The sequence below is a fragment of the Mustela nivalis genome (assembly GCF_964662115.1).
Source record: "Mustela nivalis genome assembly, chromosome: 11".
Classification (NCBI taxonomy): Eukaryota; Metazoa; Chordata; class Mammalia; order Carnivora; family Mustelidae; genus Mustela; species Mustela nivalis.
Window position 1 is genome coordinate 101,319,933 of NC_139030.1, and position 24,945 is coordinate 101,344,877.

At 45.4% G+C, this 24,945-nt stretch overlaps 1 protein-coding gene and 1 long non-coding RNA gene across 9 annotated transcripts in view; one reads left to right on the forward strand and one right to left on the reverse strand.

Moving 5' to 3' along the window:
- Positions 1-24,945, forward strand: part of FLACC1 (flagellum associated containing coiled-coil domains 1) — a 32,848-nt gene that overhangs the window by 6,321 nt on the left and 1,582 nt on the right. For 3 of the 8 annotated variants that reach the window (XM_082690069.1, XM_082690068.1, XM_082690071.1), the window contains 14 exons: positions 24-211; positions 1,143-1,303; positions 1,935-2,009; positions 7,927-7,975; positions 9,495-9,628; positions 11,044-11,137; positions 11,876-11,937; positions 13,687-13,784; positions 14,824-14,876; positions 16,522-16,621; positions 16,891-16,994; positions 20,432-20,494; positions 23,138-23,227; positions 23,531-23,640. In XM_082690069.1, coding sequence (XP_082546195.1) covers positions 1,191-1,303; positions 1,935-2,009; positions 7,927-7,975; positions 9,495-9,628; positions 11,044-11,137; positions 11,876-11,937; positions 13,687-13,784; positions 14,824-14,876; positions 16,522-16,621; positions 16,891-16,994; positions 20,432-20,494; positions 23,138-23,227; positions 23,531-23,640 — 1,145 coding nt within the window. In that variant the 5' untranslated portion in view covers positions 24-211; positions 1,143-1,190. The other 5 variants (XR_014300442.1, XM_082690067.1, XM_082690072.1 and 2 more) reach the window with 3 other exon arrangements.
- Positions 1,480-16,461, reverse strand: LOC309843967. Its single transcript, XR_014300443.1, has 2 exons — positions 16,020-16,461; positions 1,480-1,954 (listed from the first exon to the last, which is right to left on the reverse strand). It is a non-coding gene; the product is annotated as an uncharacterized lncRNA (long non-coding RNA).

Consider the following 24,945-nt stretch of genomic DNA (forward strand, 5'->3'; position numbering starts at 1 on the left):
TTGGATTTACTGGTTTATTAAAGGATCAGCTCGAGGACGCAGATGGACAACACATGAATCAAACAAGCAGTGGGGGCTGGGAGGGTCCCAAGTGCAGGAGTTTCCATCATCACGGAGTCTGGGTGAGTCACCCTCCCGGTGTGGACGTGTTTGCCAACCCGGAAGCTCACCGCATCCCATGCCGCTGGGAGTTTCATGGAGGTTTCCTCATGATATGATCAGTTACGAACTCCATTTCCAGCCCCTCTCCCCCTCTTGCTGCATGGGAACAGGGACTGAGGCTGAAAACTCTGAATTTTTTAATCATGTCTTGTTTTTCTGGTGACCAGCCTGCATCCTGGAGCCCACACACAACTGCCTCATTAGAACGATGCTTCTAGTGCTCTTATCACTTGGGATTCACAAGTATTTCAAGACCCCTGTGTTGGGAACAGGGAGCAGAGAGAGACCAATATATATTTTTTTATATTATCACAATCCTATACTATCATTTTAGTGGTGTTCTGGAAAACCAAGAAAATAAGCAAATGAGTCAAGTCTCCCTGTTTATCTGTGAGTTGTCTTCTATGCATATAATAGGGATTTTGCTTTTTTCACAGAGCCAAGAAGGAAGAGTTTTGATTTATAATAGGGCAGGTGAACAGGAATGAGAAACTGAGACATTTACTTGCACTGTAATTTGAGTAACAGAGTTAATTTTCCAGGAAATTCAGTGCAAGACCTACTGTAGGAACTTCTCATTTCAGTGAGAACTAATGTAGCCAGACAGAGTACGGGCTTGGGATTCTGGTCGACTTGTACTCATTCCCAGCCCTGCAACTTGCTACCCTTGTGATCATTCTGAGCCTCAGGTTTCTCTTCTGTAAAATCGGGATAACAATAATCGATCATTTCTTGTGTACCTGGCTCTCAGTAAGCACTCAAGGGTGGCAAATTTTAAATTGCTTTCAGGTCAAGTCTCCGAGGTGCCAAAGGGTGGGATGTTACTCTGTAGTCAAGACCTTGCACCAGATCAACAGGTTCCAGAATCTACCATCCTACCTTCTGTGCTTTGGGCCTTTGCTAGGTCCTTTCTAATTGGTTTCTAGGTGTTGCTGCTTTGACTCTTAATGGTGTAACTCTGCTGTTACTTTCCCACTTCAGCAAGAGCCTCCTGATCTAGCAGCCAAGAGTCCCTCGGAGCTCCTGCCATGTACCCCAACCCTCTCATCTACTGCACCTGCTGGGACCCCTGGAACCTGGGACCACGGAAGCTAATCAAGACCCCTCGGCCACCAACCAAGACCTCCATAGGGAAACCCAAGTAAGGAATATAAGGATGAAATCGAACCCGGGGACTAGGTTTCCATTTGCAGGCTTCTTTCTCTTTCAATATGTCCAGTCAACTAGGCAACAAAATCCCAAGAAGGCCAGAAAGCCTACGTTCACACAGCGCTCCCAGCCCACCTGTCGGCAGCACGTGGCTCCTGCCAGTCCTGCTTAGGCTCAGTGTTATTTTATTTTATTTTATTTTTTAAGATTTTATTTATTTGAGAGAGAGAGAGAGCACACAGAGGGAGAGGAAGCGACAGACTTCCCTCTGAGCAGGGAGCCTGATGCAGGGCTCGATCTCAGGACCGCTCAGGGTCATTTGAAATGAGGAAATCTCAGAGTGAGTGCAGCAGGGAAAGGGCGGCTTCTAACCAAAGGGCCCTATAATCCCCATGGGGGACAAGCTGTGCTGCCGACCCAGGGTCCCCTGGGAAGTGAACCTCAACTAAACCTCCTTCCACTAGAGATTCCCCAAGACCTTCCTGACTTTCAAGATTTCAGCAGTTGGAGCACATATTCTGATTCTGAGTCATCGCAGCAGCCACCGGCCTCATCTGAGAGTGCTGACACAGGTTTCTGCATTTCTAATTTTCTCTCTTCCATCACTTCTTTTTCACTTGCAGGCTAGCTCCTCTTCCTCCAGCTGCAAAAAAACAAAGTTATGTTCAACCAACAACAAAACCTTTTGTTGGCCCGAAGTGAGTATTTTTATGTCCCTGGGGGCAGGAATTGCTAGAATCCACTAGAATTTCCCCCATACCTCCGATCTACATGCAAATTGTGTGGCCCTCTGCACCCACAGCTTTCAAAGTCACAACAAATGAGCTCTGGGTTAGGGTGGCCCTGAGAGCCGCTATTTCCTGCCCTACAATGAAAAATATGCAATGCTTGTCATAGACAAAGCGCCTGGGGAGGCTCCCTGGTATTTATGGAGGTGACTCATTCTTTTACTGATTATTTTTCTATGTCTAAGTTTTTCTGTAGCTTGTAGATCTGTTTTCACTCAAAAATCAAATTGTTATCCATCATTTATAAACTTGGAAGTATGACTTAGTTTTAGGCCTTGGCATGAATCTTGTTATTCAATATATTTATTTATTTGGAAAATATTTGTTGAGCCCCTATTATTTGCTGGGCATTGTTTCAGTTGCAAGGAAACAGCCACGCATATAGCAGAGACTCTGATCCTGGAGCTTACATTCTAGCGGGGAGAGTAGATAGAAACAAGTGAAAACAGCCAGTGCGTCCCAGTGCCACGGAGAAAAGAACACAGACAAGGGAGAAGGAGATGGAGAGGGTGGGCTTGTGATTTTCTATCGGGAGCTCAGGGCACTCCTGTATAAAAGGGACAGCAGAACTGGGACTAGCACTCCTGGCAGAGGGAACAGCAAGTACGAAGGCCCGGAGTGGGGACCCATTTGGCCCATTTGGTCTTTTCCAGAAAAGCAAAGAGGCCTGGGTGGCAGGCATGGAGGGTGTATGTGTGGCAGGCGTGGAGGGTGTAAGGAGACAGCGGTGGGAGATGAGGGGAGAGAAGTAGCAGAGATGACGAATGTCGTTGGCAGAATAATGACCCCCCAAAGATGCCCACACTTAAACCCTGGAAACTGTGATTATGCTCTGTTACTCACCAAGGGGAAAGTAAGGTTACATATGGAATGAGGTTTGCTAATCACTGACTCTGAGATGGACAGATCATCCCGGATTAGCCGGGTGGGCCCAAAGTCATCACCAAGCTCCTTCTGCGTGAAAGAGGAGATGTGAGGCAATCGTTGGCTCTGATGGAGAAAGAAGGCCGCTAGGAACATGGGAAGCATCTAGGAGCTGGGAAGGGCAAGGAAACAAATTTTCCTGCGGAGTCTCTGAGAGGAATATAACCTTGTCAACACCTGGAATTTTTTTAGCCCAGTGAGACCCATTTCAGACTTTGACACCTAGAACTGTGAGGTAATGTATTGGCTTTGTTTCAAGCCACTGAGCTTGTAGTAACTTTTGGAGCAGCAATAAGAAGCTCGTGCAGTATGGGGCACCTGGGTGGCTCAGTGGGTTAAGCCTCTGCCTTCAGCTCAGGTCATGATCCCAGGGTCCTAGGATCGAGCCCTTCATCAGGCTCTCTGCTCAGCAGGGAGCCTGCTACCTCAGCCCTCTCTCTCTGCCGGCCTGTCTGCCTACTTTTGATCTCTTGTCAAATAAATAAATAAAATCTTAAAAAAAAAAAAGAAAAGAAAAGAAACTCGTAGAGTAAAGTTTGCTGGACAGTGTAAGGACTTTGGCTTTTACTTCGAAAGGGACAGTGTATTAGCTGCTAGGCCTGCCATAGCAAAACAAACAAACAACAACAACAACATAAAACCCACAGACTGTGTGACTTACACAACAGAAGTTTATTTTCTCACAGTTCTAGAGGCTGGAAGTCAAAGACCAAGTGCCCACAGGGTTGGTTTCCTCTCCAGACTCTCTCCTTGTCTTGTAAATAGCCACCTACTTGCTGCCTCTTCATATGGTCTTTTCTTTGCGGCTGCCTGTCCCTTGTGTCTCTGTGTGTGTCCTGACTCTCTTACAAGGACACCAGTAAGGTTGGATTCGTGCCCACCCCAGTGGCCTCATTTGACTTAATCTCCCTTTAAAGGCCCTAGAAGGTACCAGGGATTAGCACAGCCACATATGACATTTCAGAGGACCCAGTCCAGCCCATTATAGACAGAAAGGCATCAGAGGATTCTGAGAAGAGTGACCTGATCCAACTTGCATTTTCAAAGGACTGCTCTGGCTACTGTGTTGAGAATGGACTACAGTGACCAAGGGTAGAATCAGGGAGGCCCGATAAGATGTAATTGTAGGGACAGAAACAAGAGAAGATGGTGCTTGGACCTGGTGGAAACACCACAGGTGGAGAGAAGTAGTTGCCTTGAGATACATTCTGAAGATAGAAACTGGTAGAACCTGCTAATGGGAAAGGTGTTAAGTACGAGAGAAAAGCAAAAGGAAGAGTCAATGATGACTTCAAAACTTGGGAGCTGAGCAACAGGAAGGATGGAATTACCATTTTCTGCAATTGGGGAAGACTGCAGGAGGTGCATATTTATAGGCGTTTGAGCGTAGAAAGTTCTAGATGCCTCACACTATCCAAGTGACAATGTCAAGTAAGCAGTTGGATATATGGGTCTGGAGAGAGGTCTGGGCTGCAGATACCCATTTGACAGTCACCGACATACACAGAAGACCTAGAGCCCTGGCCTTGATGAGATCTCCCCGGCAGGGAGTGGAGCCAGAAGTAAGAAGAGCAGGAGAACAGAAACTGGGAGCACTCTGGGGTTGAGAGGTCAGAAAGACCCCAAAAGAAGACTGACAAAGAGTGGCCAGTGAGGTAGATGAAGGATCATCTACTTGGTGTCCTAGAAGCAAAATGACAAACATGTTCTAAGAAGGAGGGTCTAATTATCTGTGTCAAATACTGCTGATAAGTAATTGAGATGAAGGCTAAGAAATACTGTCGGGTTGAATGGCCTGAAGGTCCTTGGTGACAGTGAAGAGGATTGTTTCAATGGTGGAGGTGATCAAGTCCGATTGGAGTGGGATCCATTCATAGCAAGGGATCAACTGAATGGTCATGTAGATGAGCTGGTTCCTAGATCCTGCCTTCTGTGTGCTAGGACTCCTGGCTTGATCACCCCTGTAGGTCTTATCTGACCCCAATTCATAGGCAAGCTCAAGGCCTCAGTCTCCCCATACCTCTTGCTGGGAGCGACCTAACTCATACCCACAGCTCCACTCTGCCCACCAGTTAGCCCCAGCTAACACTGTCCTAGTCCTGCTTTGCAATATGGTGAGGGACAATTTGTGGGTACTTTTAAAATTCAAAGACCTATTCACTGTATTTATAACTTTCCAGTGAGACCCTACTCACTGAGCTTCACATCAGCCAGTCTCCAAGCCCTACTAAGTCAGCACTGAGTGAGGCTGGGCAATGGAGCAGCTGGGAGCAGGAGGGTTCACAGGAAGGGGCTCAGGTAGACATTGACATGACCTACAAATGGGGACATGAAGAATCTGTTCACCCGTCAATCTTTAACTTGGACCTCCAGCCTCAGACACACATCTCTGTGAATTACATTTTTTGCTAATTCTATAATTTCCTTGCAAACCTACAATATACTTTTTGTATTTCAAAAGTTTTTTTTTTAAAGATGTTATTTATTTATTTGACAGAGAGAGATCACAAGTAGGCAGAGAGGCAGGCAGAGAGAGAGGGGGAAGCAGGCTCCCCACTGTGTAGAGAGCCTGATGCAGGGCTCGATCCCAGGACCCTGAGACCCTGACCTGGGCTGAAGGCAGAGGCTTTAACCCACTGAGCCACCCAGGCGCCCCTGTATTTCAAAAGTTTTAATTCTCACATATGAACTACAACATAATTGTCCTCACCTTGCTTCAGCAATTCTTTTTTTTTTTTTTTTTAAACATATCAGGACCCTTGAAAAATGGCAGTAGGCTGATTGCTCTGAACTACTGGGAGACACAGTTGGCAAATGGCTTTATCTGTAATTCTTCATAGCACTTAACTTTTTCTTCTTCTGTTTTCAGTATTTATGTGCCCCCCCTTTTTTTCTCTTCTTAAATATAAGCTATCACATCTCATTCCATTTCTCTTGGAAAGGAGCACTGTGGTTTGCATACATTAACCACTCCTTGAATTCATCAAATGAGAAAATGTGAGGCTCTTTGGCATCAGTATAATTTCAGGATTCGGTTAGTGTATTCGGAGTCATCTGAGTAGGTTGACAAGGAAAAACAAGAGTCAAAGAGAGGCATTCTGGATCGACCACTCTTTTTACTTTTCAGAGATGTGAAACACAATCCCAACAAAATAAGTGCCCATAAGCCATACTCTGACCCTTAGAGCAGCTCTGAATTGAGTGCAATGCTGTGGAAGGTCTCTGTGCTCAAGGATATCTACCAAGAACAACAACAACAAAAAGACATAAACTCAATCCATGCTCAGCTTTTTAAAGAGACCCAGGCTACTCAATGATTTCCCAGCCCACCCCACCACCATCACCCCAAGGCTTTCCTAAATTCAGAGTAAGCAAACAAAATAGCTTTGTAAAGGGTTCTGGTTTATGGATGGGAGTATAAGGTTGATAGAGGAGTTTAGTTGTATTTTAAGTGGTTTTAAGTATTTTAAAAATGATTTTATTTATTTATTTGAAATAGCAGGAGCTCACAAGCAGGAGTGAGGGGCAGAGGGAGAAGCAGGCTCCTCACTGAACAGGGAGCCCGACAGGGGCTCAGGACCCTGAGATCATGAACTGAGCTGAAGGCTGATGCTTAACTGACTGAGTCACCCCCGCGTCCCAAAAATTTAGAGAAAAAGAGAGAGAGCATGGCAGGGGGTGATAGAAAAGGCAGACAGAGATTGAGAATCCCAAGCAGACTCCCCACTGAGTGTGGAGCCCAACTCGGGGCTTTGATCTCACAACCCTGAGATGAAACCCAAGAGTCAGACACTTAACAAACTGAGCCACCCAGTTGCCCCAGTAGTTTTAAATCTTTTAAATTGCCTGTGAGCCCTGTTATATTATTAATGTATATTGTGCACTCATGCCCATTTTTTACAAGGAGTCATGTTTTTGCCAACTAAAATAAAAGTTTGGTGGTCATGTCTAGAGTAGATAAATCCTTGGGTTGTTTTTCTCAAGAGAGTCACCAGGGCCTCTCTGGAGGCCCCTTTCCAGGGTGGGAGATGTGGGATCCAAACCAGACTTTATTAAACCCGGAGGAACTGCCTCCACCAGGAAAAATCCTCCCAACCGCATACCCACACCCGGCACACTTGGAAACAGTCACACATCATGGTGACCAGTCCACAGCCCTTAGAGATACAGTGTTTGCGTTGATTGTGGAGGGAGACGGAACTCCTAGAGCAGGCTTCCGTTGTCTCTCTTCACAGCGGTTGCCTGAAGGTGTGTGTAGGTGGGTGTGTGTGGTGTGTGGTGTGTGTGTACGTGTGTGTTGAGGCAGAGGGGAGAGGGCCTGGCTCTCACTGTTCTCCGAGCACATCAGAAGCTCGTTACACTTGTTCCAGTCTTTCAGCCTCCTGGTGAGCTCCCTTACAGCTCGATGCGGGGCGCCTGTTAGCTCATGTTCCTGCCCCTGAATACAACAGCCATTATGACAAGGATTAACACCGGATCTCAGAATAGTAGCCATTTGCTTATGCGGAATTCTCTTCCCTGACTGTTTCAGGTCCCATATCATTCATTTCTGGGGCAGATAATGTAAGTGTCCTTAACGTGTGCCTCTGAGATTACACGCCATGGGAGCCCTTTGGAGTCTCAGCGGAGCCTCCGGGCTCCTATCCCAGGAGTGGTTCTAGTAGGCATCACTAGTCAACTCCCCATTTTTTACTACCTGCGTTTTGATCAGTGTGTATACCAATCCCTGGACCGTTGAACATCCCCTAGTCCCCTGAGTGGAACATTTTGAGAGCTGAAAGGGGCCTCAGAGATCATTCTGGCCCTGTCACTTTTTACAGATGGGTGGGGTCAGGATGTAGCTTCTAAGCTTTGAACTTTTCCTTGTTCCTGGATGATTTTTGAGCACGCCTTTCTCTTGCAGAGTGACAGACCATTTAGGAAAACAAGAGGAGAGCACTGCATTACCTACTGTGAGTAAAAACACCCAGAGGGCAGTGGGACTAACATTTATGGAGTGCCTGCTGTATGCAGGCATAGGCCTTTTACACGTACCTACCTCATCAGTCTTTGCAACGATCCTCTGAGGAGGGGCTGTCATTTTGTATATAGGACTGGAACTGGAACATTATTGTATAGAGGACTGGAAAAGGACTGGAACTCATCTCAGCCAGACCCAAGAGAGAGCGTCTAATTACCACTCCCTACTGCCTTGTGTAGGGCAAGGAGAGTGTTCCCAGGAACCCAGACAGGCAACTGGTCCAGGCTCATGCCCACATGTCAGAATCCTGCTGCCACACTTGGGAGCCCACAGATGCAGGAGGAGGTGCACCAGGGCACTTGAGGGGGGCAGGGCCAGGACCCTGCTGGAGAAAGAGGTGGGAACTAAACCCAGAAGGATCTCTGTGGCTGCCCAGGAGTTTGGGCCTCATCCTTTCAGTGTCTGGGAGCCTTTGCAGGTCTGACATAGGCCCAGCACCAGATAAGATTTACCTTCTAGAAACAAGCATTAGCGGATGGGATATTATTGATGCTTTTTATACGTACTTTCTGGTTTTATCTATTTTCTTTTTTCTCTCCTTAAACAAAAATCATGCAGTTCCTTAATAGTGAGGAAAAAATAATAAAAATGTAATTGTCCTCCAGGTGGAGAGGATGAATGTTAGGGGACCTAGAATGAAGGCAGAGAGGCCAGCTGGGAAGGTATGGCCAAAGCCACAGAGAAGGATGAAGGTGGCCCCGGGCTCTGCCAGGGCAGGAGTGCAGAGAGGAGAAAAGGAAGCTGGGGTACATTTAAGAGAGAACAATGACAGGGGGGTGGGGTGGCTAGGGCTGTCCTGTACAACTTGAGAAGCTACAGTCTTATCCTGGTCCCTGCTGGCTGGGAACCCTGCCGGATTCCTGACTTTGGTCTAGTGGAGAACAGAAGAAGAACAGACTAAAATAAGCATGTTTGTTTGTTTTCATGACTCTGCTAGACATTTTCTCGTGTTACCTTGGCATTCCTCACAAAAGTCCTTTGAGGAAGAGTTATATTTTCCTCATCCTTTTCTGATGAGGAAACTGAGGCACACAGATAACTATGGTTGGGGGCAGAGCCAGGATTTGAACACAGACCTGTCTAGTTCCAAAAAGTGAGCAATCTCCAGGGCACCTGACAGCCTCCTGGCCTCCAGCCGTGTGGAGAACACAGACGAAGCACGGGGGTGGGGCAGTGCCAAGTGGGGCGTCCTCAGTAGGGCTGTGCCCATGTTGGATCTCTGGGGACATCCACAAACCACTTGAGTCTTGCAGCTGGATCTCGGGAGAGACATCCGGGCTGGAGGCATGAGGGGGAGGGGTATCGGGAGAAGGGTGCAGGAGGGACGTGGGCGCAGGAATCCCACGTCCTGTCTCTAGCTTGAGATGTGAGTAGCACTCTAGTGGAAGCTTTGGAGGCATCTCCGCACTCCAAGTCTACAATATTATCTCACCTTCCACCTTGATGCCCAGGAAGTGATAAATGTGTCACCTGGCTATCGCCTCATTCGAAATAGGGAGCAGATTTCTGTCACCTTGGGAGATGAAATGTTCGAGAAGAAAAAGCAGCTGAAATCAGAGATCATGGACAAAATCAAAATTTCCAGGTAGGGGTGCCTGGGTGGCTCTGTGGGCTGAGGCCTCTGCCTTCGGCTTGGGTTGTGGTCCCAGGGTCCTGGGATGGGGCCCTGCATCGGGCTCTCTGCTCAGCGGGGAGCCTGCTTCCCTTCTCTCTCTGCCTGCCTCTCTGCCTACTTGTGATCTCCGTCTGTCGAAAAAATAAATTAAAAATCTTTAAAAAAATTTTTTTTTCCTAGTAATATCCTTGGATCAATATATTTCCAGTTTCTCAGGGCTTTCCCTGCTGGGCTTGGCCGGGCCTCAGGGAGAAGCCCCTAACTTCCACCGTGTACCCAGCCCCTGTTCTGAAGGTAGTGCAAGGTCACTTCACTCCCCATCCCTGCGAGCTCGTCTCCACGCCCCACCTCTCTGCCTGATCCCATTCAAGTCAGGATGAAGCTCAAATCAGGAAACTGATCTGAAAAATGACTGGCTGTAGGATAATTTGTCTCAAAGGAAATCACTTGTTCCTAGAAAGACAAGCAGATGACATATTCATAAAACAGTCTGAATTTGGAAAGGGAAAAAGTAAGAGTTAAGTCAGGGTTTCAGAGGGGCTGAGATGCATCTCTTTCTTATCGTGCCTGAAGATCTCACTCAGTTCATGCCTCCGTGAGGCACCGCGTGGAAGACTTGGGCTGGGTCCACCCCCGTTGAGTGTGGTGCTGTCCGCTCTGTCATTCAGACCCTTCCCACTCTATCCTCCAGTGCTGTGGGAAATCAGCTCCCACAGCCGCTCCACCTCCTGGATCTCATCCATGTCTCTCCTTCCCTGTCTCCTCCCACACACACACCCCCCTCCCGGAGGACCTCCTCTCTGCCACCCTGCGCACAGCACTGCCCACTGTCGTCTACTCCAGCTCAACCAGAGATAAATAACTTCCCGACATCATGGAGGCTTCAGACTCAGACACAGAACATAGTTCTCTATCATGAAGGCCGTGCCCTGAAATCACCTCTTTGTCCCATGGGCGAACCACTCCTTGTCTGTGACTCCGGCAGCATCGGCCCCATCCCCCACCTTCCCATTTCCCAAGCCTCTGAATTCTTCCTCCTCCATTTCAACTGTCATTACTGAATCAAGGTCAAACCCTCACAGACTTCTGACATTCTCCTTTCTAGTCAACAGGTAACCAACCCACTCCTCCCCATCCCTTCTCCCCATGCCCCCCTGCTTTAGGCTAGCTTACCCGAAAGAGCTGGGTCTGAGGCTCAACCGCCATGTTGCCCAATGTCCTCCCCACTGGACTGCCTTTCCGCCTCTGCCCCCGGCCCCATGATGAGGCAGCCAGTGCACAACACGGCCTGGCTCTCACCAGGGCAGACAGTCACAGACAGGGAGGTGCCTGACTGGCATGGAATGGAAACTCTGTGGGTAATGGACGGACGATTTGTCCTGTAGGGCTGATATCATTACCGACCTAGAAGAGCAGATCTCAGAGCTGACCGTGATCATTGAGCAAATGAACAGAGACCATCAGTCTGCCCAGAAACTGGTGAGTGAGCCTTGAGTTAGGCGACATCTCGATGGGAAAGGGGAAGACCCACTTTTTCAGATCAGCTGCCCTGGTCCCAGCCAGACGCCAAGCACTGCACTCGTGGGAGCTAACTCAATCTCCAGGACCTCTTCAGATGCCTCCAGTGTGTTCATTGCCACTAAAACCACATCAGGGGGTGCTGGCTGAGTCCCCTCAGGCTTGCTGTGGCTAGTGCAACGTCAGGGCATGCTAAGTCTCTTCCTTGTGCCAACCGTGCCACTAATGCATCCACTGTGGTCCCATATTGGCCCAGAAGCCTCCAGTTCCTACTTCCTGCTGCTGTTAAAATTGCCAAACCCCCTTCAGAATCTGCGGATGTCAGCTTGCGCTCTCCGTGTTTCCCGGGACTTTGGTGACTCTTCCTGTAGATTTTACCATCCGTTATACCAGGCTTGTCTTCCCCACCTCCAGCAGGGGTGCCTGCTGACCTGGGCTGGAGGGAGAAACCTGACAATGCTCGAAAGCAGCCTCCCCCACACCCTACTTGCTGGTGGTCATTGAAACCCGCTTATGAAGGTTGACTGCCCAGCAGGCCGGCCCTTCAGTAGCGCCCTGCTGTCTGGGATGGCCCCACACAATCAGGGGAGGCAGAGGGGTACAGCCAACCCCCATGGACTGGAAGGGTTCTCCAAAATTGCAGATTGCATGGGAGTGGGGTCCTCGATCCTGCATCATTAATGCCAGCCTTGTTTGCAGCTCTCGGATGAAATGGCTCTCCGCTGCGCGGAGATGAAGGAGAACTTCGAAAACAAGAACAGGTATGCTGTCTGGCACAAGCCCTCTGGGCTGGAGGCTCTAAGCCTTCTGCTTCCCTGCAGGATGTCAGCTCACTGAGATTTCAGACATCGCCCCATGGAGCTGGGCAGGTGGAGGTGGGGGGAAAGGGGCAGGATGGTTTGATTTGAAGCCACCAAATGCAGCACAAAGAAAGTTGTTCCTGGTGTCGCACTTTCTCATCCCATGACTTCCTTTCAATCATCTCCCTTTCTGTTGCTTGCTGAGGAGTGTCATTTTTTGTTCTCCTTGAGACTTCTGTGGCCAACAACGGCTACTCTCAGCTTAGGCACCGCCTCCTATTTCCCCCACGCCTCTTGCTTCCTCCCCCTCTTTCTCTCTTTCTCTCTCTCTCTCTCTCTCTCTCTCTTTTTTTTTTTTTTTTTTTTGGTCCTGTCATCTCTACTGTTCTTGGCTATTCCCAGGCTGTGGGCAGAACAGGAAGAAGGTATACGAGGGAGAGGAACTAGAGCCTCAAAGACAAGCCAAGGGAAAGTAAAAGAAGGTGTGTCATCTGTGTGGGTGAGGAAACCTGCAAAGCGCCCACGCGCTGGGTCCCAGAGCCGCCAGCTCAACACATGGTTGAGTCATAGATTGACTTTCAAAAAATAATAAGTAACTTATTTGTTTTAGAATAGATTTCATTATTTTTTAGAGCAGTTTTAGGTTCATAGTAAAATAGGACCTAAAGGACAACCAATTCCCATGGACAGCCTAAGCCCACAGCCCCACAACCTGAGTAATCTCCCCGCACCCCTGGAGTGCGTTTGTTACAGCTGATGAACCTGCACGGACACACGATGATCAGCCAGAGTCTGGAGCTGACGTTAGAGTTCACTCCTGGTGTGTTTTCTATAGGTTTTGACAAATGTATATTGACAGCGTCCACCATTATTGGACCATTAGAGTAGTTTCACTGCCTCTGAAGATCCTCTGTGCTCTGCGCATTCATCACTCCCTCCCCACCAGCCCCTGGCTACAGCTGATCTTTTCACTGTCTCCCTAGCTGTGCTTTTTCCAGAATGTCATCCAGCTGGAATTGTACAGCATGTGGGCTTCATGGGTTGGCTTTGGTCACTTACTAAGGTGCATTTAATGTTCGTCCACGTCTTCTCTTGGCTTGACAGCTCATATAGCCTTTCACTTTAATAATCACCTTGACCACTGCCAACTTATGCCTCTGGAATGAAGGTTAAAGAGACCTTGGGCTCAGGGCACCTGGGTGGCTCAGTCAGTTAAGCAACCTGACTCTTGCTCTCAGCTGGGGTCATGCTCTTGGGGTGGTGAGTTCAAACCCTGCCCTGAGCTCTGTGCTCAGTGGGGAGTCTGCTTGGAATTCTCTCTCTCCCTCTTCCACGCCCTCTCCTCCCGAATCAAATAAATAAATCTTTTTTAAAAAGAGAGAGAGAGACCGAGAGACCCTGAGCTCTAAGATTATCCTGGATGCTAATGCAGTCCACAGTTTCCCAAGACAGCCATAAACAAAGACTGAGCTGTTGGCAGGGAGTCATGGCCCCCACTGGCTCCATTCAAAATAATGGTCCGTAAAAACTGGCCACCTCACCTTTTTCTGGGTGGATGCCAGGAGAAGGGCTTCAGGAAGTGAGGGCCCTGCAGGCTGCCCACAGCTTCCTGTGTGAGGGAGGGAAGCTAGGATTCCCCGAGTGGAACAGCTCAGCTGCAGACTGCTTTTCACTGGTTAATGACTATAGCCCTTTCCCCGGTTCACACAGGGAACTCAAAGAAGCTCACGCAGCAGAGCTCAGTCAATTGGAGAACAGCTACAAAGCATCGTTGAAGGCAGAGAAGCTGGCTGCCCAGGAAAAACTAGGTACTGTCTGGACAGGGGACAATGACCCTGGTGAGGGGCAAGAGGGTGAGCAGGGCCATGGATGGGTTGTGGCTAGGCTTTCCAGACACCCTCCTACAGCTCTGAGAGGGCGAGTGACTGAGAATGAAACTGGAAAGAGGGAAACCACATCACCAGTGTCCTTCTCCCACCCAGGACATAGACTGGCTTGTGACCAAGTGCTGGGATCTGAGCAAGTTCCTTAATTTCATTTATCCCATCTAGGAATTGAGGACAATAGTACCTGCCTTCATCAGAGAGATAAGAATGTGAAATCACTTTTTAAAATATATTTTTTAATTCTATAAATATACTATTATAATTCAGCAAGTGACCTCACCTGTAAAATGATAGTGTTTCATTATATTTTAACAGACACACTATGATTTGTATGGCCTTACAGTACATAAGGGTCATGTTGGCCATTTATCCCATGATTTCTGCTGCCCTTAGGAAGGGCAAAATATATATCCTTCAGAATTCTGAGGCTGTAGACTAATCTCCACAGGGAGAAGGAGAAATGCTAGAATCTCTCTTTCCTTTGCCTTACATTTTTAAAAGGGGATATTTATAGCTCGCTGGCTTTCCAGTTTTCTAAAGAGAACATTTATCATTTTCAAAAGCAATGTACACTAGGAAACATTATTTTAAAAAGGGAGAAGCAGATGCATACTACAAAGTTTTGCTCCCCCACCCCCACCCCACGATGTTGGTTTACCCCTGGGGATTAGTTCTCATGATTGGTTTGGATCAGTATTACCTGAGTAGCATATTATCCACAGGTGGCCTCTCCTCTGAGACCTCAATTCTATAGGTTTGGCTGGAGTTGGGGGGGTGGGGTGGGTGGTTCAGGCCCCTGGATTTCTAATAAGCTTCCAGAGGGATTCCTAGGTACAAGATGGTTTTAACACATAGAGGATGAGTTTGAGGTGGAGAAGGTGTACAAGAGAGCTCCTACTTGAATTTGAAAACATGTGTTTCAGAGGACTGACGATGACCCTGTTGTTTTCCTTTTGTCCAGATGAGATGGGAAAGGAATATAAGTATTTGAAGAATATGTTTCATATGTATCAGGTGAGATTCAGAGCTCCTTGGTGGATTATGAGAGGAACAGAGGCAAGGCTCATTCCTGGCTGATGACAGCAGGCTAAGTCTAGAACTCTGGCCCAGAAAATCATGTCCCGAGATCCCCAGCGTCCTTGGACTTTGGTGACACTGAGTACACCCAGGGAGAGGAGGGAACTGTGGACTGTGGTGGTTTCCATGGGTGACAAGTCAGTCTCTCAGACCCTAAGGAAGCCCACGGAAAAATCTGTTTGTAATTACAAAAGTCATACCTGCTCATTATTAGAAAATGGAAATACAAAAGACCAACTACAACAACAAAAAAGAATTATCACCACCCCAAGACAACCGCTCTTCCTGTTTGTACTTGGTAATAGCTTTGGTTTTAGTAGAGTGCTGGGTCAAAAAGGATAAACATTTTAAAGGCCTCTGATACATTTGGCCAAATTGCCATCCAAAAAGACTCTATCACGGCACCCCACCCCCGCCACGAGCAGAAGATGGAATGCTCTAGCCATCTCAGAATGTAACTCTCTCATTTAAATCGGCTAATCTGATGGAGCCGTGGGGAAGCAGGCCGTGATTTCTTCCTAGGAGGATGAGAGCGTGGAGGGGTGAGGAGTGGACAGGACAGGCCGAGGCAGCAAACCGCCATTTTATCATGACCAGCTGGTCATGGTTTCCCCGGGACTTTCCAGATTGTAGCATTGAAAGCTCAGAGACCTGGGACACAACTTAGTCTCAAACAAACAAGGACAGTTAACCACTCTATATAAAAAAAAGAACCAAGTTAACCACCAGCGCCACCTCTGAAATTCTATTTACCATTCAGTTTCACTTTTGAGCTTCTATGTAAAACTTGTTTTTCAAGATGTATCTTGGTACAGGCGGGAAAGACATCATAGAGGAAGGCCTAGGAAAGCGTCAGGTTGATTCCCCAATTTCCTAGGCCTTATGTTTGCTTCAGTCTGGACCTCACCAGAGAACTTGACCTCTATGGAAACTGAGCTGCCCACCAGTCTTGAAAATGATGAGAGAGAACCTTTATCAAAATGGCCACAAATAATTACAAATAGGCTCTGATGCCTGGTCCCAGTGTGATTCGTACCACTAACCTGGAGAAAAGGGGGCCTCAGGGTCCTGAGACCTTACTGGCAACATCAATGTTCTAGGCCTTCTTCCTCCTGAAGTCCCAATACCATGAAGTCTGCGCCAGCCAATAGGACTGGCATCAGGTTTGGCTTATTTTAACCTCAACCACGAAGGAAGTTAGATTTGCTGAGGAAAAATAAACACACTCTGAAAAACATGCCACTGTTTTCTAAGTGTTCAAATTAACTCTTGGGCATTTCCCCTGCTTACTCATGGGCTACTGATGGGTGATTCATGGCTCAGAGGGAGCTGACGTGAATCTTTGACAGGAGAATCCTACCTGTCTTCAAAGAAAAGTCAGTTCCAGTGGGACAGACACCATGCAGAACTTGCCCTTGACTTCAGGGGTTCTGCAGGCTCCCAGATGGGCTAAAATTTGCTGCCACCAGCCACCCATAGAGGGACTCCTAGCAAGCATTCCAGGTGAGGGAAGCTGCAAAGGACCCTGGTGTGCAGCATTTCTCAGGACACTTTTCTTCATGGTGCCTTTGTGCCTCCACAGGACAGCATCTATGATGAAATGGAGGACAGGTGGTCAAAGAAGAAGGCGGACTGGGAGAGGGAGGAGAAGTTGGAGCGGGAAAAGATCCTGCTACAGCAGAGTGAGTATAGAAACTTCTATCTTTTGGATGGCACATGTACCCAAAAGCCTGCCATTAAGTTTGGTCTCAACTTGAGAAAGGCAGCCTCAGATCCACTAAGAGTGACGGCCACATGGCTGTGCATAGAGTTTTCAAGAAAGTGACAACAAGGATAGAGTCTTTATAAAGTCCAGTCCGGAATTTCTATTATCTTCAAACATTTTGAGTTTCTCTCTGCGTCTGCTTTCCCCACATTTACTCAAGCATGTAATTTCTTCTCACCTCTGCAGAACATAAAATGACAAAAAAGTTTGAGTTAGAGTCAATAGAAGAAAAGAAGAAAATAAATGACTCCTACACTGCTGTCTTTGAGAACTTCATTCGAGAGAAGGAGGTAAGTTGGGCCCAAAGCACATGAGGAGTTGAAGGTGCAGCTTCAGTGAGACATCCAGTTCCGGGGATGCCTCTGGAATTAGTCGAGCTTTTGGTCTTTATGGACGTATTCCTCCTTTCCCAGCTTCCCTAGAAATATATGCAAGTAGACCGGCAGTCTTGCTGTCCTTATATAGACGGTCTTACCATCATCAATGGTGGTCAATCACCATTGAATGATGAATATTCATCGAGGATGAATGTTCTTCCTCATCCTTGGCTGGAGATGAAGAGAAAGGGCAGTGGAGCAAGTTAAACTAAGCAAGTTTGGTTCAGGTACAGCTCGGAGTAAAGAGGAGCTACCTCAAAGTCACAGGGGGTGAGGGTGAGCCACTGCTGCTCATTACTCCTCCACTACCTTGATACTGCTGTTGGGTCATGGTGAAAGCAGGCCCCAGACAGGCAGACATTTACTAAACAAACCTGCATTAGCAAGTAGGCTCCAAGCCATGATACCACCATCTCTTGAGCTTTTAGGTCAGAGAGGTGACCTAGGTGAAAGATTCATTGGAGCTATTTGCAAAGGCATGACAAGGATAGGATTCTGCAACTCCTGGAGTCAGCCTCAGGCAGCCAGAGCACCTCCTAAGCAGACAGAGGACCAGCTAGGGGTCAAGACTTAGACGCCATGTCTGAGGGTATAGCTGAAAGGTTTTGTTAGATTCCTATACTCTTTTCCTGCAAAGTGAACCATGCCTCTAAAATAATACCTACCCAGAATATTCCATTTTTAAGAGTCCATTTCCAATCATCATGCTAATTAAAAAGCCACTAATTTCACCAGTCAAAGCCCATTTCTGGCATTCACTGTAACAGCAAAAACAGTAATTGGGTTCCAGGATATACTGTGCAGGATATACTGTCCAGGATATTCTGGGGTCTGGAGAGCTCAGACATCGGAAGAAGAGGAGCAAGTCCTCGAGTGGGGAGAGATTTGATTCTCTGCATGCCTCCTCTCCTCTCCTGTTTTCTCTCCAGTAATGCTAACGATAAGTCTATAAATTCCGCGTGTGCTCTCTCTCTCGCTCTCTTTCTCTCTCTCATGAAAGTATAGTTTACACTTAACAAAACACAGAGATCCTAACTATATAATTTGGTGAGTTTTGACAAATGTACACATCCATGTAACCAACAACTATATAAAGATATAGAGCATTTTATCAACCCAGAAATTGCTCTTGTATTCCTCTCCACTTAAACCCGGTCTCCCTCAACACTTGCCCCAAGGCAACCACTATTTTGATTCCTACTACCATAGTTTTACCTGCTTTTAAGCTTTATATAGATGGAATCATGCAGTATATACTCTTTGGTATATAGCTTCTTTTTTTCTCAACACACTGTCTGTGAAATTTATCCATTTGTTATTTCTATCAGTAATTTCTTACCTTTTATTGCCCATTCTCTTTCCTTTGTAGGAATACCCCACAATGTGTTTACCATTTTCCTGTTTTGGGAGGTTTAGGTTGTTTCCATTGGCTGTCCTCCCTATTTTTTTTTTTAAGATTTTATTTATTTATTTGACAGAGAGGAAGAGATCACAAGTAGGCAGAGACAGGCAGAGAGAGGTGGGGGGAGGGGGAGCAGGCTCCCTGCTGAGCAGAGAGCCTGATGCAGGGCTCTATCCCAGGACCCTGAGACCATGACCTGAGCTGAAAGCAGAGGCTTAACCCACTGAGCCACCCTGGCACCCTGTCCTCCCTATTTTATAAAGGTTTTATAAACATCCTTGTACAAGTATTTCCATAGACACATTTTTTTCTTTTCTTTTGGGTATATACCTAGCACTGTTATTATTGGTTTCTAGGGTAGTTATAGATTTAACTTTATAAGAAATTGCCAAGCCATTTGCCAGAGTAGTTGTGTCATTTTACTCTTATATCTTAAGCATACGAGAGTTCCAGTTGCTCTACATCATCAGCAACTAATATTGGCATCCCATAACCCTTCCAATGGGTGTGAAGTGATAGTCCATTAGAGTTTTAGTTTCCCTGGGGACTATGTTCGGTGATTTTTTAAATTATACTTATCAAACAATTTATATGTCTTCTTTTGTGAAATGTTGGTTCAAGTCTTTTGCCATTTGAAAAAACTTGGGTTGTTTATCTTTTTATTATTGACATGTAGGAGTACTTTATATAATGTGGATACAAGTTCCTTGTCAGATATGCATTACAAACATTGTCTTCTACACTGTGGTTTGCCTTTTCATTTTGTTCATGTTATCTTTTCATGTGCAGAAGTTTTTTATTTTGATGAAAACCAAATTATTAATCACACCCTTTTTATGGAAAGTTACAGCTTTTTGTGTCCTTTCTATGAAATTGTTGCCTAGTCCAAGGATACAAAGATCTTCTCTTTTTTAAAAAAAGCTTTGTAATTTTAGTTTTTATGATTCTATGATCTATTTTGTTTTGTTTCCTTTTTAAAGATTTTATTTATTTATTTATTTATTTATTTATTTATTTATTTAAGAGAGAGAGAGAGAACATGAATTGGGGGGGGGGGCGAGGGAGAGAGACAAACAGACCCTCTACTGAGCAGGGAGCCCAATGCAGGGCTCAGTCCCAGGACCCTGGGATCATGAGCTGAAGGCAGACACTTAACTGACTGAGCCACCCAGGTACCCCTCTGTGATCTATTTTGAATAATTTTTATGTATGGAGTGAGATAGAGGTCATAGGTCATTTTTTTCTCTATAAATATTTAGTTGTTCCATTCTGTCCCATTGAACTATTTATTAGTCCATACCTAGGCCAAGACAACCATTGTCTCAATTACTGTAGCTTAAAATCAGGGAGTAAAAATCTAATTTTGCTCTTGTTTTTCAAGGTAATTTTGGCCCTTCTATATAAATTTCAGAGTCAGTTTGTCAAGAAAGTATTCTGACTGGGATTGTACTGAATATAAAGATCAATTTGTGATAGAACAAAATATTTAACAATATTAATAATATTCAACAATAGTAACCCTATCAAGGTTGCACATAAGTAAGATTTTAAAAATTTAACTTCAGTGTGTCATGTCATTAGTCTATAAAGTGTGCTTCATTATAACGATATCTAAACCTTGGTGAATATATTCCAGAACCCTATTCTGACTTTCTTAATTCTCTGAAAGAAGTCCTAGGAACCGGGGCACCTGAGTGGCTTAGTGTGTTGAACTTCTGCCTTCGGCTCGAGTCATGATCTCAGGGTCCTGGGATGGAGCCCCAGGCTCTCTGCTCAGCAGGGAGCCTTCTTCTCCCCCCCCCCGCCCCCACCCTCCGCCTGCCTCTCTGCCTACTTGTGATCTCTCTCCCTGCCAAGTAAATAAATAAAATCTTTTAAAAAAACAAGAAGAAGAAGAAGAGGTCCTAGAAACCCCAGGGCTGACCTTTCCAAATAAAATTATTTTTAGGAGCTGTTGAAACAGCATGAAAATGACACCTTACAATTAGCGGAGCTGAGAAAGACCAAACAGGTAAGTTTTTTCATTTTTCCTGTGGAATTAGGATCTTAGAAATGCATCAATAAAATTATGTACTCTCAATAAAATGGAATCTATGATAATTTTCCAAAACCAAAAACAAAGGGTAGGGGAGCAGAGACCTAGAGCTGAGTTTGCTGGATTCAACAGGTCAAAAAGAACTTTGGAACTATAATACAAAGTCATCTGTAAAACAAAGCTCTTAGCGTCTTTTTAGAGCAATTTGAAGAAATGTATAAGCAGTGTGCTGTGTGATCTTCAGTGTCAAATGCCCTCCATTTCTAGTGAGGCTCAAACCACCAGAGTCGTGACTTCTGAATACCAAACTCTTCCTTTAAACTCTAAAAAATACAATACTGCCCCTAGGAACTTTAACTGCAAGCCTCTCCTTAAAATTCTGAGTGGACCTCACATCCAACAATTTCTTCAAAGAATTCTGTTCTTCTGGGGCAAATTATGGCACTTCCAGGTGGGAGACACTTGAAGAGAAACTGTTCAAACCCATGAACCCCCTTGTAGTTCTTCTTTCACAGAGAATTTAACTTGGATCTGGAATGGAGAAGTTTGGGGAAAGATGAGCCCTTATAAAATCAGGGAATGATCTCTCTGAGCTTAGGCAAGGCCTCATCATTGTTGGGTAAACAGACCTCAATGTCCTGCATGGTAGAGGAATAGGTTTTGGAACAAGAAAGACCCAGTGTATTATAATAACTGCTTTATCGACCTTGTCTACTAATTCGAAATCATTAATTGATTTCGCTCCTCATTTGTGGTCATATTTTCTCCCTTATTTGCATGTCTGGTAATTTCTTATTGGACACCCACCATTGGAATGTTTACCTCGTTGGGTGCTAAATATTTTTGTATTCCTTTAAATATGGTTGTGCTTCGTTCTGGGATGCAGTTTAGTTACTTAGAAACAGTTTGGTATGTTCAAGCCTTACCTTTAAGCTTTGTTATAGGCAGAATTAAAGCAGTCTATAGTCTAAGATTAGTCCCTCTCCCCCGCCCACACACACAGATTATACCCTTCTGAGTAGTCTGCCCAATACTCTGTGTACTCTGGCTAGTGGGAATGAACTATTCCCAGTCCTGTGCTGACCCTGGGGATTGTTCTACCTACTCCATGCTTGTGGTTCTTTCCCCAACCTCATGTCCTTCTCTAGCTTGCCCTCCACTGTGCCGCCACAGTGGCACTGGACCCATTACTCTCTCTTTAACATGTCAGGATCCTCTACCTTGAGGTCTTTGCACTTGACATTCTCTCTTCCTACGAAGCTGTCTCCCAGATATCCACGACTAACTTTCTTACCTTTCTGGTCTCTGCTTAAATGCCACTTCCAAGGGGCCACTCTATTTATAGGCTTAACAACCCACCCAACCCTTCCTTTCTCCTGTTTTATTTTCTATGCAGATTTATAACTGTCTAACCTGATAAACTCAATGAAGGCAGAGATTTTTGTCTGTTTTCTCTGCCACTTATCTCTAGTCGCTAGAACAGTGCCTGGCACATCGAGATACCCAGTAAATACCAACTGATTTTTTGAATGAATAAGTGAATAAAAAAATTCTAAATGTGCTGGTACAGTGCTTTACACAATGTGTAAGGGTTGGAGTAAGTAAGTAATGGAAGCTCTCTAGTCTATAAATCTTGGGAGGAGGCTTAGTCCACGGGAAGAGCTCTGAGGACATGTAGGAGTTGAACGGAGCTGACACCTGAAAGCAAGGACCCATCGGGTTCACTTTTATAGTCTCTCCAGCATCTACCTAATGTAGATTCCACATTTGTCTTTTCCCTAAACTTACACTGCATATTCTGTCTTATCCTTGGTTTGTTTTAAATTTATTATTGTAATTATTTTATTAACTAATTTTTTACATCTCTTTCGCTAGAATGTACATCCCTAAGAGTAGGGATTATATTTGTCTTGTTCCTCACAATACTTCTGTTGTCTACAACAGGAGGGTTTTTTCCTAATTAAAAGACTGGTTTTTTAGAGCAATGTGAGGTTTACTGAAAAATTCAGCAGAAAGTGCAGAGATACCTCTTATCCTCCCCCAACACAAACATACAATTTTCTCTATTATTAACATCTTGCTTTAGTGTGGTCCTTTTGTTACAGTTGATGAACCATTATTGATACATCCCTTTTAACTGAAGTCCATAATTGACATTAGGGTTCTCTTTGTGTTACCGATTCTGTAGGTTTTGTCAAATGTCATCAAATGCAGAATGCATGTACCATTGCAGTATCATACAGTGCAGTTGCTTTGCCTAAACGTCCTCTGTCCTCCACCTGTTTATCCCTTGCTTCCTCTCCCAACCCCCGGCAATCACTCATCTTTTTACTGACTCTGTAGTTTTGCCTTTTCCGTTAATAAATACTTGTTTGGGAGCTATTTTGACAACCCACACGGGCTCCGGTGAGGGCTGCATCTGAGACAGTGGTAGTGAGACTGCAGAGGGGAGTATAGATGGGCAAGACATAGAGGAGATAGATTTAACAGGATGAAATGACTGAACCATATAAGAGAAGGAGTAGTTAAAAGTTGATGCTTCACCTTCTCATCCAGGTGCCCTGCAGAAGAGAGTAAATGGGTAGACATGTTGTCCTGAAACCGTTTCTTCTTACATAGGTCATGGAGGAAGAGTTGAATACACAAGCTGTTATCCTGGAAACACTTAACACAACCCTCTACCAAACCCAGATGGAACTTCAGAAAGAGGCGAGTCCTGGCTGGAGTGGGGTTAGGGGTCGTGAGGCATCCAGGTCTCTGGGAAGCTCTATCATATAGCTCTGTTTTGGATGCTATTAAAATTTATATGTCCAGGGCACCTGGGTGGCTCAGTCAGTTACGGTCCTGCCTTCAGCTCAGGTCATGATCCCGAGTCCTGAGATCGAGTCCCGCATCAGCCTCTCTGCCTCCATTCCCCCTGCTTGTGTTCTCTCTCTCTCCTTGTCAGTTAAATAAATAAATAAGGACTCTTTAAAAAAATAAATAAATAAATAAAATTTACATGTCCTTCAGAAAGCCACAGTGGGAAATCTGGAGAAAATGTTCCAGATCAAGCTTGCCGAAGCTGAAGAAAAGTTTAAATATACCATACAGCTTCTGACAGAAGAGAACATTCATCTAAGGTATGAAAGATGCTGCTTGAAAAGATTTGGCTGAGTTTTCTTTGGAAAGCGAGAGGGAGTTTGGGTGAGGAATAGAGGAAGATGAACCCAGGTGTTCCCTAATAAGGTCAAGGCACAGGCACTTCCCCGAGGGAGATACGGACTCAGAGCCTGGACAGAGAACTCACCTGCTAAGGTCACGCAGTTCACAAGTGGTTTGGGGAATGTGTCTAGACTCCTCTCTCTTACCTACATCTTCGTTTTAATGCAGAATGACACATGAAATTTAGCTGAGGGTCTCTGAGTTTATTCAGTTTTGTGGATACATTTTTTTTTTTCTTTTTAAACTCATTTATTTTTTTTTAATTTTTTTTTCAGTGTTCCAAAATTCATTGTTTATGCACCACACCCAGTGCTCCATGCAATACGTGCCCTCCTTAATACCCACCACCAGGTTCACCTGACCCCCCTCCACCTCCTCCAAAACCCTGATTGTGTCTCAGAGCCCACAGTCTCTCATGGTTTGTCTCTTTTAAATCCCTAAAGTCCTCTGCCATCCACCGATTCATTCTTGGCTTCCCCTCCCAACTCCTGGCAATTACTGATCTTTCCACTGTCTGTCTGTAGTCTTGCCCCTTCCAGAACGTCATAGAGTTGGAATCCATAGTAGATGTTTTGTAAATATTTGTTTAATGAATGAATGACTAGAAACTGTCATGACAACCCATGGAAGCTCTGAGTTTTTACCACATCCCCTGAGAGTTTAGGGGTATCGGTGTCAGTGGTTTACACTTAGATACAGCTGCATTTAGTTCCTGTGAAAGTCAACTTCAGGTCAGAAATTACACTATTACCCGAAGATGCATTTTTAAATTCTGGTCAATATTTTAGTAAAAGGAAGTTATTCATTGCCTTGATTTGGTAGTATAGGAGAGTAAAGCTTTTCCCTTTTTCCCTTATAGGTTGCTTGGCTGGTCTAATAGTTAAATTGACATGAGACAGATTAACAGGAGAAAAAAAATTTTAATTTTGAATGTATAGGAGCTCATAAAAATATGAGACTCAAAGAAGAGACCGAAGTGGGCAGCTTTTATGCCTTTTAGACAAAGAGACAATTCTGTAAAGAATTGACAGGACAAAGCAGTTTGGGTTCGGGGTGGTAAATTAGTGAGGAAGTACGAAGGTATGTTCATACAGCCTCCTCAGCCCTAAATTCCCTATTTCTGGTGAGAAGGATGTCTCTCTACCTTCTGGTACAGGGAAGATATTTTTCTTTCCTACTTTCAGGGGGACGAAGGAGGGCCAGAGAATCTTTCGTGTATTGGT